A 14119-nucleotide genomic window follows, 5' to 3' on the forward strand; every position below is an offset into this window, starting at 1 on the left:
ACGCGTGTCATCTCAGGTCTGTGCATTCGTCTTAAAGTGACGACAGCCTAATATACCCGCAGCTGTTTGTGTCACCAATGATGATCAAACAACAAAAGAGAAAGAGAAAATGACTTGTACTTTAACAAAGTTTATTAAGCTAAATTAATTATATTGGTTATTTTACTTTTGAGTAATCAATTTCTGCACCTGAATACGGTTAGATTTACCTCAAAAACAAAGCACTGCTTTCTTTCTTCTATTGTATTTATCTATGCTTGCAATTAGTTTATTATTTATTTTCTATGCAGATTCAATCCTCTACAAAATCACCCCAATTATTCTAGAATGATTCATTCATTCTAATAGAGCCATTCAAATCACCTTGTGAATTTTTTTTTATATCGCAATATATATTACAAATTAAAGTTTTTTCCCAATATCGTGCAGCCCTATGACCAACTTCATTTGATTGTATCCCGTAACGAGTATGAGTAGTACAGTACAGTAGTATGTTATTCTCTCTCTCTGGTCGTATGTCTAGTTGAGTGTGTTGTGTTGAGGTAAATCACTGCTGTGTGTGAGTCCGTGTTAAACAGAATCTGTGTCCAGATCGAAGCTCGTCCCCACATAACTCACGGTGCAAGTGCCCGACGCGACACGCTCACAAATCACACTCGCAATTAATATCCTCAATGAGAGCACAGAGCCTTCTACAGCTCCTGAACTTTATGGCGTTTCCATTGATCACCGTTCCACAACAACAAAACGCTGCTTATTTATCGCTCTGGAGTGTTACTCAGGCCCTGATTAAAACATCTGTCACATACAAGACGCTGAAAAGGGTAAATGATCACTGGTGTTTCCATTAGTCTCCAGAGAGAGAGAGAGAGAGAGAGAGAGAGTAACACTGACCTGAGACCAGACTGACTGTAACTAAAGCCAACAGGTTAATGAGGACGACTAATTAGGTTTCCTAACCTCACTGAAAAAGCACAAGTACTGTACAAAGTCTTTGCTGAATCTACAGAAAATAGAAATAAATAAACATACTAAAGTGCTATTAAATCAATAGTCATTTAATAGTGCTATTAAATGACAATTCTTGTTTTTTGGGGGGGGTTTATGGAATATTGCAGTTTATTCTAAATGATTTATCATTATTGTGTTGAATTCATGTTCCTGGTGATCTTGAATCAGAATAAGTTCCTCCTGCAGCATCTCTTCTCTTCTCTGATGATGTGGGCGGGGCAACCTGTCACTCACATGAGATCAGCCAATAGCAAACCACAACCATCCAATCAATTCCCACGGACACAAGCAAGCCCCGCCCACATTTGTTCTTGTTCCTGAAGAGTTTCACTCGGATATACGACACAATAGGGAAGAAAAGACTAGCACAACTATTGTTTCATGTCGACTTTAATGTAGTTCCTAATCTAGTTGTCTAATAAGCCTGGCATTGTGCTTTACGAATATTGTTTTTGTTCCTCTTTTGTAAGTCGCTTTGGATAAAAGAATCTGCTAAATGCATAAATGCACTCGAAAATAAACAAACAGCATGAACAGTGTAGTGTGACTCACAAACAAAATAACTAATTTTTTTAATGAATCAATCAAAAGATTCACTTTATTGGTTTAAATTAGTCTCGCTGAATTCGTTGGACTGATTTAGACTAATTAGTCTAGTGAGTGACTTCCTGATAACCTGATTAACAAAGATTACCATTCTCAAAAGATGTTTATGTTATAATAAGTGAACTTTAATAAAAAAAAAACACAACATATATATATATTGTAAGCCTGATTTTGAATGAGATTTCACTTATTGCATGTCATGGCTGGATAGGATAAAAAATATGTGATTTATGACTTGTCATTTTATTGCATTACATTTCAGGTTATTGTACTGTCTAAAGTGGCGGTCACATGATTTTAAGAATGTGCAATTATTTCAGACAAATACGAGCAATAAAGAGTGTTTGTGAATAATCCTGATCAGCAGATTGTAGATGAATTATTACAGTCTTTATAGAGGAGTATAGACATTGCCCTGACACTGCTCTCACTACACGAGTCGAGATGTTCACTGCTGGACGACTGCAGACACGGAGGAGAACAATAAGATAAGGTATTAGAGGTGTGTGTTCTCCCTGACTGAGTCATTTAACACAGCAGAGAGCATCTATCACACACACACACACACACACACACACACACACACGCACGCACACACACGCACACACACACACGCACGCACACACACACACACACACACGCACGCACACACACGCACACACACACACTGAAGAGCTCCTCCATCTAAACTAAGAATGAGCATCACGTTAATACAGCAGTATCTGCTCCCAGCCGCTCTTTATGCTGAGAAAACATCTCGTTCTGCGACGGCTCTCTGTTGGAAAGTGACAAACAGAAAGGCTCGGAAATTCTGATCCAGGGTTTTCAAAACCCCTTTGACTTGAGAAAACATGATAAAATTAAATAAAATAATAAATCAAATTAAATAGAAATTATAAATAAATAAAATAAAACTATGTAAATAAAAATAAAAAATATGTATAATATAAAATAATAAATAAAATAAAACTATGTAAAATAAAATTAAAAATAAAATTAAAAATATGAATAATATAAAATAATAAATAAGAAAATAAATGAAATAAAATAAATATATAATATAAAATAATAAAGAAAAGATAACATAATATAAAAAACATCTATAAAAAATAAAAAATAAAATAAATATATATTATATAAAAAAAAAATATATATATATATATAAATTATTTTATTTTATTTATTATTTTATATTACATATTTTTATTTTCTTTATTATTTAACATAATATGTATTTATTGTATTTATTTTATATTATACATATATATATATATATATATATATATATATATTTTATAATTGTATATATATATATATATATATATATATATATTTTATAATTGTATATATATATATATATATATAATTATAAATAAAATAAAAAACAAAAAATATAAATATAAATAATATAAAATAAAAAAGAAATAAAATAAATATATAATATAACATAATAAAGAAAAGATAACATAATATAAAAAAAAACATCTATAACAAAATAATAAATATATATTATAAAAAATAATAAATAAAATAAAATAAAAATATGTAATATTAAATAATAATAATAATAATAATAATAATAATATAAGATAATAAATGTATCTGTGTGTGTCTCGGTCTCGGTGTCTGCAACAGCGCCGGTCTCGAGACTATAGCGAGACACGGCACATCCAGCCCGGGTTCTGCCCGTGGATATAAACTATTTAGGAAAAGTGTGGAGTCTGCGTGAGGGATGCCAGATGAACTGTTGGAAAGAGTGAGATCAGCAGCTGTATATTCACACCGGGCGCTGTGATTGGTGAGATTATAGATGCTGCTTTTGTTTAGTAACACTAAACAGGGAAAATGACCACAAGAATGTAAATGTCACAATTCAACGAAAGGAAACATCAGAATTTGAGTTCCTGTTTATGTCGGAGTTGTGCATGTGTGTGTGTGTGTGTGTGGACTCACAGGCGATGCGAACGTGGGCCTTTCGGCTCTTGGTGGTTCCCGCAGAGCTCCAGGCCACACACTGACACCAGAAATCCTCCAGACCGAACAGTTCCTCCACTTGCTGACGGGTGATCTCGATACTGGCCTCCCGAACCACCAAACCTACACACACACACACACACACACACAGAGTCACTGACACTGAGACATCGAGGTTCGGCAGTCAAACGCTCATACGCTTGACCTCTGGCTGTAATTCAAGTGACAGTATATGTGTGTATATATATATACACAGTAGTCAACATTTGAAGTGGAAGTAAAATTCATGTACTGTATAACTCTGATGAAAGGTTTTGATCCACTTCAAATGTTGACTACTGTGTATATATATATATATAAAAAATGACTGAAAGACTGTTTGTCAAGATCACATTTCAGTAACAGAACTGATTTGCCACAATTTAATTAGATCAATAATCAAGCCTTCACGATGTACCTAACAACACCTCATAATCGTGGTAAAATCAGAGTAATAAATGGCTCTTTAGCTCATATTTATCGTAATCATATATTATATATAAAAAAAAAACATTTTATACCAATAAATATATATTTTAAAATATATATACAAAAGAAAAATCATTATAAAAGAATAATATATACAAAAATTCCAAAAAATAAAATAAAAATAAATACAACACAACATTAATTATGAACTTTTTAATAATGTATTTATAATTACATTTATATTGAATTTATATATATATATATATATATATATACACACACACACACACACACACATATAATATTATAACTGTAAATACAACAATTTATTTATTTATATGTATATGTATGTATTCATATTTATATTACATATATAATTTTTTTTATATTACATTTATATATTTATATTATATCAATAATTTTTTTATAATTTATTTTTTTATATAAAGCTGCGTTTTGTCATCATATAATAAAGATCAGCTGATGCTTTGCTTCCACATCCTCCACATTCATCCGCGCTTCGTAATTTCTCCGTTCTCGAACCGCCTCCATCATTCCTCATACTTTCTGTACATGCTTTAATTCACAGAACCGCACGTGTCTTAAACACACCAGTGACGCGGAGTTGCAGATCCTCATGAGGAGAGTGATTTACTGCGAGTGAGGAGCTCATCTGTGTTTGAGCAGATCCACTGCCAGGATGATTGAGCTGTTTCGAGTCTTTGGAAACGTAATGGCAGCCCGAATCCTGTTTGCTAAACTCCTCTGATTATTGTTCATCTGGCCGCTAGCCGCTGGCCGCTCAACAAACGAACGTTTGCCTTCAGCCCGGATCCTTCGAGCCCAACGGGTCCCAGAGGTCCTTTTCCGGGCACAAGTTCTGATTGGGTGGTTTTCTGGCACAGGTTCTGATTTCGGGCACAGGTTCTGTTTGGGTCGCTTTCGGGCACAGGTTCTGATTGGGTCATTTTTTGGGCACATGTTCTGATTTGGTCGTTTTCGGGCACAGGTTCTGATTGGGTCATTTTTCGGGCACAGGTTCTGATTGAGTCGTTTTCGGGCACAGGTTCTGATTGGGTCGTTTTCAGGCACAGGTTCTGATTGGGTCATTTTTTGAGCATATGTTCTGATTGGGTCGTTTTCGGGCACAGGTTCTGATTGGGTCATTTTTCGGGCACAGGTTCTGATTGGGTCGTTTTCGGGCACAGGTTCTGATTTGATCGTTTTCGGGCACAGGTTCTGATTGGATCGTTTTCGGGCACAGGTTCTGATTGGGTCATTTTCGGGCACAGGTTCTGATTTGATCGTTTTCGGGCACAGGTTCTGATTGGATCGTTTTCGGGCACAGGTTCTGATTGGGTCATTTCGTGCACAGGTTCTGATTGGGTTGCATTGCCAGCCGCAGAAGCCTGAGCCATTAAGCCACAGTAATCCTCTATGCAAATGTGGCTTCTCTGCTCTCCTACATACTAATTGCTTGTTGCTTCTGCAGACACTCACTATCACATGTGCCGTTATCTCCCTCACAACGATAAACTAAAACAGTTTCTAGACATGCAAATATCATGGGATATGAATAGGGTTTCTTTTAAATCAATAGGATTTCAGGATAAGATTACATAAATAGAAGAAGAGAGATATACATTTGAACGTATGCATTCATATCAAATAATAAATACATTATAAAATGTAATATATTTTACAAAAAAACAAAAAATAGTTATTATTACACACTATTTTCAGAATTTGTAATATTTCCCCCTTCACTCGTTCATGTTAAAAGGTCCTGCAGTGTGACATATTTTAATTTTAAATGTACAAATTAATATACAAGCTCAAAAACAGAATAGATCATAATTATAAAAATAACAAATACAAATAATAATAATAAAAAAATATTTAAAATTGTAAAGTAAAATAAAAAATAATGCTAAAATAATAATTGCTATAAAATATTATAAAATACAAAAATGGTATTACATAAAATATAACATAAAAAATAACTAACTACATAATAAATACATATATTATATACATATATAAAAAATTATATATATATATATATATATATATACACATACAAACACACTTTTAATATATTATTTTTGTATATATCAATTTCAATATAATTCATTTTATTTTTAATTTAAAAAGAAATATAGAAAAGAAAAAAAAGAAAAAAAAAAAATAAGAAATACACACACCTCTATTTATTTATTTGTGTATTTAAATGTATATTAAAATTTAACATGTGTACCACACACACATATAATTTTTTTTAAATTTATTTGTGTATTTAAATGCATATTAACATTTAATACGTGTGTGTGTATATATATATATATATATATATATATTTACTTTTATGTATATAATATATGCATTTATTATTATTTATGTATACAATACATAAAATAAAAATATTATATTTATACCATTTTTTTTTACTTTACTTTCTTTTGACTATCTATCTGACTTTCTTTAAGCCATACAAGCTGTTGGTTATATTGAAAACTACCAGTCAAATAGTTAGATAAGCAGTGTTTAGTAGTAAAATCCCAATCAGGTGTGGCTCTATTCCTGTGCTGAACACACACTTTTCATCGCTCAGTAAACTCAATATACTGTACATACAGTACCGCTCAATATCCTGTTCACTCAGAAATACGTCACATTATGGAAGTAAAACGAGTTGCAAACAATTCTAAATCTGAAACAATACAGTTTTTGTATTGTTTTTTACACAATATACAGTTAGATGCGGTAGGAAAGGAACACAAACAAGCTTGTATTCTCTCTCAAACACAGGAAGAGTTATTTTCCCGCTTATTATGATCAGGAATCTAGCGCTGGCACTGAAATTACATTTTTAATGCGCTGAATACAGTCAGCTCGCCTGCTCACATTTCTCACACATTTTTTCTGTCCTCCAAAGCCAACAAAGACTCTTAACTTGGCATTATATTTACATCAAAATTGCATTATATTGGAAGCTACAGTGCAGAACGTCTTTATTGGAAACGCATGGTTCATCCGCAGCTGAATTATTCCCGAGGCCGTCATCCGGCATTCATTCAACTACTCGCAAATTCTCATCTCAGATGTTCATGTGTGACACAATGCGAAACATCAAAGTGTGGAAATGATCACATGATGCGAGAGACATGTCGAGCCCGTGGGAACGGCACCTCTACCAACCCAACGCTGCTCACTGACCCAAGCACAATTGACCTTGTTTATGAGCCGTTATGAGCATCAATAATTGAAGCTGTGAGATGCTGGAGCTTCATCCCTCGTCATACAGAATAATGTTTAGGACAATAATAAATAATAATTTATCATATTTTATATTATATAATGTTAAGGATACAAAATTACAGAGCAGAGAAATAATATCCATGTGCAGAAGTACCTAACTAATTAAATCCGCATTTTTAAAAAATAAATCATTGCATTGTTTTGAGGCGTATAATAAATTATTATATTTTATTATTTATAATAATATTTACAATACAATTTTTTTCAAAAAATATTTAAAAGGGTTAAAACATTTTGAAAAAATTCTACTGTACATATTAAACAATATTAAAATAATCTGGATGAAAGCACTGTTAATGTAATAATGTAATTATTATGTAACAATAATAATAATTAATAATAAAATATAAATTATAACATTATGAAATATAAATTATAAATTAAGTAATTCATAATAACATACATTATAAAGTGATATTATATTTAATTGTATAATGTATATTTTTTAATTCATATAATAAATTATACTGTACATTATAATATTTGTAAAAATTATAATATTAAAATAATCTGGATGAAGCAGTGTTAATGTAATAATGTAAATATTATGTAACAATAATAATAAATAATAAAATATAAATTAAGTAATTCATAATTATTACATAAATTATAAAGTGATATTATGTTTAATTGTATAATAATATATTTTTTAAATTCATATAATAATAAATATATTCATATTAAACTTGATTTTAAATATAACATAAAATTATGTTTAAAAACTTAATTTGAAATAAATTATTAAATTATATTTAAATATAAATATATGATGTTATATATGATGTTACATATTTAAATATTGAAATTATATATTTAAAAAATGATTTTAAATATAATCCAAGTTAAATGTATCAATTTTATCAGCTACCATAATGATTCTCAATCGTCACTTAAAAATAACAAATTGTCTAGTTAAGCGAAATCGTTGCCTTAAAAAATGCAATAAGTCCCGAGCGTTCAGCTCACCGACGACCTCCTGAACGCCACGCTCTTATTACTGGAGAAATGATGATGAAATCATGTTCCTGCCTGTCATACATTATGTCTGATCTGTCTTCTCCTCTGTTTGACATGATGCATTATTGATGTGAGGATCATCATAATCATCATCAACATCCTCATCATCACGGGCTCTGGGTTCTTCATCGATTCGTTGGATTAGCGCTTCACGTCATCACTCGAGTCTGTGGTGTGCATTACATCGCTGTAGCGACATATAATTAACTTAGCCTGCTTTGTAGCAATCAATGTCGCTGGCCTCAGGAGATCACCATCAGTGATGCTTCAGTTCAGAAGATCCTCACCTGACCTCTATTACCCCCCGCTCGCTTGTTTACATGCAAGGACTGAGAGACGAGACTGACGTTCAGCTTTTTCCCACGAGCACGTCTGATTATAATATGAAAAATGTAGCGCATAAAGAACTTCGGGATATACGAGGATGGATACGGAGACATTTACAAACCAAATTATTTAATTTACTTGAATACAAAAAGTACGAGTTTAAACTGTATTTATTTAATAATTGTGAATTATTGAAATTGTTAACATTGAAATTATTTGAAATTCTTAAGATAATTTCTTAAACACTGAATTAAATGGCAGGTAATAACCAAAATATCCAATAATAGGGTTAATTCAGGATAATTGAGAGGGGAATCTCAATGGCAAAAAGGGACCGATAAACAAGCCTGCAATACACAAGGCCTCTTATTTTGAAATTTCTACTACTTCCAGCTGCTCAAACATAAAATATGCATCTTACAACCATATAAAACATGCAACAATACAAAGAACAAACAGTAAACATCGTCATAATTCACCAGCACAACAGTAGATCGTAACGAATCATATGTGCGGTATTCACTGATTGCGAACTGAGATTGATAACGTGTTTTTACTTTGTGCAGTGCTCACATATTGATTTTATTAAATCATTGCCTTTTGAGGTTTAATAATTCATCTAAGCCATTTCACAATTGCTGTCTTTCATTATGGAAGCTTGTTTCTTCCACAGAATAAAAAATAAAGTTTATTGCAACTTTTTTTCTCAATTGCAACTTAATATCTCGCAATTCTGAATTTATAACTCGCAATTGCGACTATATTACTCAATTCGGAGATTAAAAAGTCAGAATTGAGAGATGTAAACTCCCAATTGTGAGAAAAAAAGTCTAATTATCTTTTAAAATGTTTTATCCTATGGCGAAAACAAGCTTCCATACTTCAGGCCCCAAATTAAAAAAAAACATTAAGACTTTTTTTACACCATTTAAGACATTTTATTATTTTTATGACCTTACTTTTTTTTTATAAAATAAAAAATTATTTGCACATGCACTCCTAAATAATTGTTTTCAGTTCACATACATCTATTTTCAGTGGCAAATGTGAGTGAAATGCTCGATCCCTAATATTTAAGTCTTATGACGACCTTATGTTTGAAAAGCTGAATTTAAGTGAGATTGACGCTGATGGCAAAAGCACGAAATTGGAGCGTTCCCATTTACTCCTGGTGGCCGTATCGTGTGGCGAGCGACATAATTAAACACGGCGGGTGAAAAACACACGGCTCGGAAGAAACAAATCGACTGCCATCCATCTTGCTTCCACCCGTGTCATTGCTAAGTGCAATAGCTCACGCCAACCGAACCGGCCTGAATTAAAATTGGCCGACACCCATCGAAATAATTCAGATGAACGCGCGAGTCGCTATAAATAGATGCGATCCTGAAAACCCCATCAGTAATGCGAGTTTAGAGGCGCGGATGAGTGTTTAAGAGGCCGGATCAATAGGAGAACATTTGAGTAGGTGTTTCTCCTCAAAGCGACTCCATTGCCTTCCAGAGAAATCCATTTGCTGTGAGCTAATGATCTGCTGCACAGTAAGAAAAGTCTTTCTTTATTTATTTTGGGGACAGCAGGCTGGAGCCGAGTGGCTGGCACTGATAACCACCCGTCTCTGCTTGAGCCCGGCATAAAGTGTCTGTTAATCTGCCTCTCGGACCAAACACACAACCAAAACGAGAGCGAGAGACACTGATAACAGAGAGACAGAGAGAGAGAAGGGGGGGGTTGTGGCCATAAGATCAGGTTTCCGTCAGCTCAAATAGCCGTTGACCAGCTCAACCAGCCTCTATCTGCGGCTCTTTCTGTCAATCAGGGGAAATTAGAGACAGCGCTGAGGAGAAAGAGAGAGAACAGCGAGGAAATGTCCAGAATAGCATTCGACCACAACACTCTGTGTAATGCCAACTACAGTTGTGCAAAATGTCGTTTTTATAAAAAACGTTTATAGTAATATATAACTGCTATTTTACTTTAACTCTCTTTTTGATCAAACTGTCAAATGATGTCTAAAGATGAAGTGAGTAAATGGTTTAAAAAATAAACATTTTAAAAATGACTTTAGAGGTTGTGCAGTGACGTCCCTCAGCCGGACCGAGTGGCAGAAGAGCTGCTGAGTGACTGGATTTAATAAAACTGCGAAAATCAAGTAAAAGGAACAACTAAAGGTTGGACTCGATATAGTGTTCCTTACAACTTACCGAAGATCCAGTGATCATGGATATTGACATGCAGCAGGAATCGTGTTTCCTGACATTTATATGAGCCTGATTTCAACGCCGGTGAAATACATAAAGCAAATTTGCCTGAGAACAATTTAAATAAATACAATATAGGTCTAAATTTTAGTGATCACTTATATCAATGTTATGTATATATAATCATATCAAACTTGTGTCGTTTTTCGTCAGTGTTTATTTAAAAACGTCCAATTATGCAGAATATACGATGGTAAATATATAATTGAGTTGTCAATATAATATATAACAATACAATATATGAGGTATGATATTACACGCAAATTCAGAATATTGACACAAAATGAAAACTGCAAATCCAGCTTTCTCTGCCTGGATCCAGTAGTTTCTGTGAATCGCAGCGATTCATTTGCTTCTCTTTTCTGTATCTTTCAGCAGTCTGTAAAAATATACCTCAGATTTATTGTCAAATCTATTTATAAAGTCAATCTCAAAGCCTTTTCTCCGTTTCAGTTGCGGTTCGTGTATTTTTCGCAGCTTTCACACTAAAAATCAGTGTTTCTGCTACTCAGTGTTTCTGCCACTCAGTGTGTGTAACAGCAGTCTCTCCGGCCGTTGGTGACGTCACACACACATACACACTACAGAGAGAGAAGCATAAAGCTCAGGTGAACTCATACTTGCGCTCTTAACACACAAACGCCTCTAACATTCAGGAACGAGAGCCGATACTCCGTGTTAACCTCATCTTCGTCAATGTCGCGGCTAAGAAAACTGTCGACAGGATGATTGAAAATCAGTTTGCCTGAGCTAAAGCTTAAACCCCAATACACAGATCAAGATTTTATTTCCTCTCAGCTTTTCCATTAAATTCAATTTGCATGTCTGAAAGATGTTTTTGTGAGTGTGTTTGTACTAAGTTTTAGCTGGGCTCTTCTCTGAAGCACAATGGTCAGTGTGTGTGTGTGTGAGAGAATCAAACACCCCGAGGGCTCTGAAGCCATTACACACGACACGGCTCCTTTGATTGGTTGCATTCAGCTGCCAAAAAAGGGAAATTGAGTTGTCGCCGCTAGCGCACAGGTAGCAATCACACTCTTTGGCGTTCAGTGCCGCGTCCCTATTGAACGGCTGGATATTAAATCCCCTCAGACACACACACACACGTGCACACCCCAGTATTGTCCATTTATTTCTAGCCCAGCATCACTACGATCCTCCTGCTGGATTCAGTAAACGGTGAATTCAAAAAGACATGGAACACAGGCCATTATGACAATATATATTGCAATTTCAGACCAGCTAAACTCCAGGAACAACTAAAAAAAAATGTGTGATATTTAGTGATTGTTAAAAAAGGTTTTAAAAAAGTTATTTAGAAAAATTTAATTAGGGATTTTTTTAAAGAATATACTGAGACTATATATATATATATATATATATATATATAAGAGCTTTCAATCAATTAAAACAACTAGATTAATCACATTTATTCTGTGATTAATCTCGATTAATCACAAGTAAAAACATTTACGTTTCTATACGTTTTTCATATATTTTATAATGTAAAAATTTCAGTTAATCTTTAGATTAATGTAAAAACAACATAAATACTGTACATTTTAAATACTTGTTTAATGGCATCTTTTGAATGAAGGCCAGTATCACTTATACTAATACAGCTACTGATGTCTCAAAAAAAATATTTTATCCCCTGAATTGTTATATAGCTATATTATAGTTATAGCTAAAGGACGACTGAAAAACAGATGCTGCATTAACTGAGTTAAATATTTAAACGTAAATATTTAAAATATTAAAAAATATTTATATATATATATATGTATATATATATATCTCCTCTGAATGTCAGTACTATATTAAATTACTATATATAATGTTGAATATAATGTATAATAATGCAATGGGGGAATATTTGTGGGTCCTGATAATGCCAAATGTCTGATGTTACCAGTAAAAGTGACTTCATTATTTTAAAAATATCTAGTCAGTGACAGAGATCAAGCTTGTATGTCTAAAATAATTCTGTATTTACAGCTTCAGAATCGTGAATATTGTTAATATAGTGTCTCTATTGTCCTGTGCTTTGGGTTTCCAGCATCAAGTCCATCCTATTCATTTACACACACAATGTAATATCAAATGTAGCATTTCTATCAACATTTTTTGTTAACCTTTTATCATGTCTTGGAATATCGCAATAATTATCGTATCGTGAGTTCAGTATCATGACATGTATCGAATCGTGACATGAGAGTATTGTTACACCCCTAATATATATATATATATATATATATATATACACATGTATCCAGTGTGAATGTACAGTAGTTGTTTGGATTGAAATAGCTCTTCAGTTCTAGAGGTGCCAGAGGCTCCCGACTCCCGAATGTCGTCATCACAGAAAACGGCAAAACATGATAAAATGAGCTGAGAGACGCTGAAACACAGATGAGACACGAACGAGACGTAGAGAAACACAGCATTTGAAAGCGACCTCCTGAAGCGCTTCGTAACTGCAGAGGACGAGCCACATCTCTCATGTTCAAGATCTTTCTGCCTCGCGTCCCACGAGTGATTGTTACCAAGGGTTTGTGTGAAAGAAGTGTGTCAAACAGAAGATCTCAGCATCAAAACCTGGAGTCCTAATGATGTCCGTGTCCCAGACGCCAGGCGCAAAACAAACCCGTCTTACGCTGGCTTTACGGGCTTCTCTTTGCGGAGTTTAACAAGGTTGAGAAATTCCACTCATTACAGGCTGGAGGAAAGTGGGAGACGTTGTAAAAAGTCTCCTCTGAATTATTCATTTGCGTGATTTTCCCCACTTTAAGACTCGACCGCCTGAGGAACGAGAGTTGCTGTGTGAGGCGTAGGACTGCATGATATATCAAAATAAAATAGATATTGCAATATGGCTTGGTGCGATTATCAAATTGCACATTCTGCGAGTTTTAATTAAGTAAATATATGCGCTCCCGGTTTTAGACTGCATGAGCGCAAATTTTATGTCGCAACTGGACAAAATAAAAGTTTGTTGGTTTACTGTTTGAAATGAAGAAATGAAGATATAGAATAAGTATATTGGTATTGTAATTTCACAAAAAAAATTAATTATATTTGACTTGATTTTTTTATTTGACAGTACAATAGTATTATTACAATATATTTATTATTTT

At 33.4% G+C, this 14119-nt stretch overlaps 1 protein-coding gene across 3 annotated transcripts in view; it reads right to left on the reverse strand.

The window, feature by feature from the left end:
- Positions 1–14119, reverse strand: part of unc5cb (unc-5 netrin receptor Cb) — a 225672-nt gene that overhangs the window by 106159 nt on the left and 105394 nt on the right. For all 3 annotated transcript variants that reach the window (XM_077243784.1, XM_077243785.1, XM_077243786.1), the window contains exon 3: positions 3571–3714. In XM_077243784.1, coding sequence (XP_077099899.1) covers positions 3571–3714 — 144 coding nt within the window. The remainder of the gene's footprint in view (positions 1–3570; positions 3715–14119) is intronic.

Source organism: Siphateles boraxobius, unplaced genomic scaffold (assembly GCF_051911475.1).
Source record: "Siphateles boraxobius isolate OS27281-9 unplaced genomic scaffold, OSU_SipBor_1 25, whole genome shotgun sequence".
Classification (NCBI taxonomy): domain Eukaryota; kingdom Metazoa; phylum Chordata; class Actinopteri; order Cypriniformes; family Leuciscidae; genus Siphateles; species Siphateles boraxobius.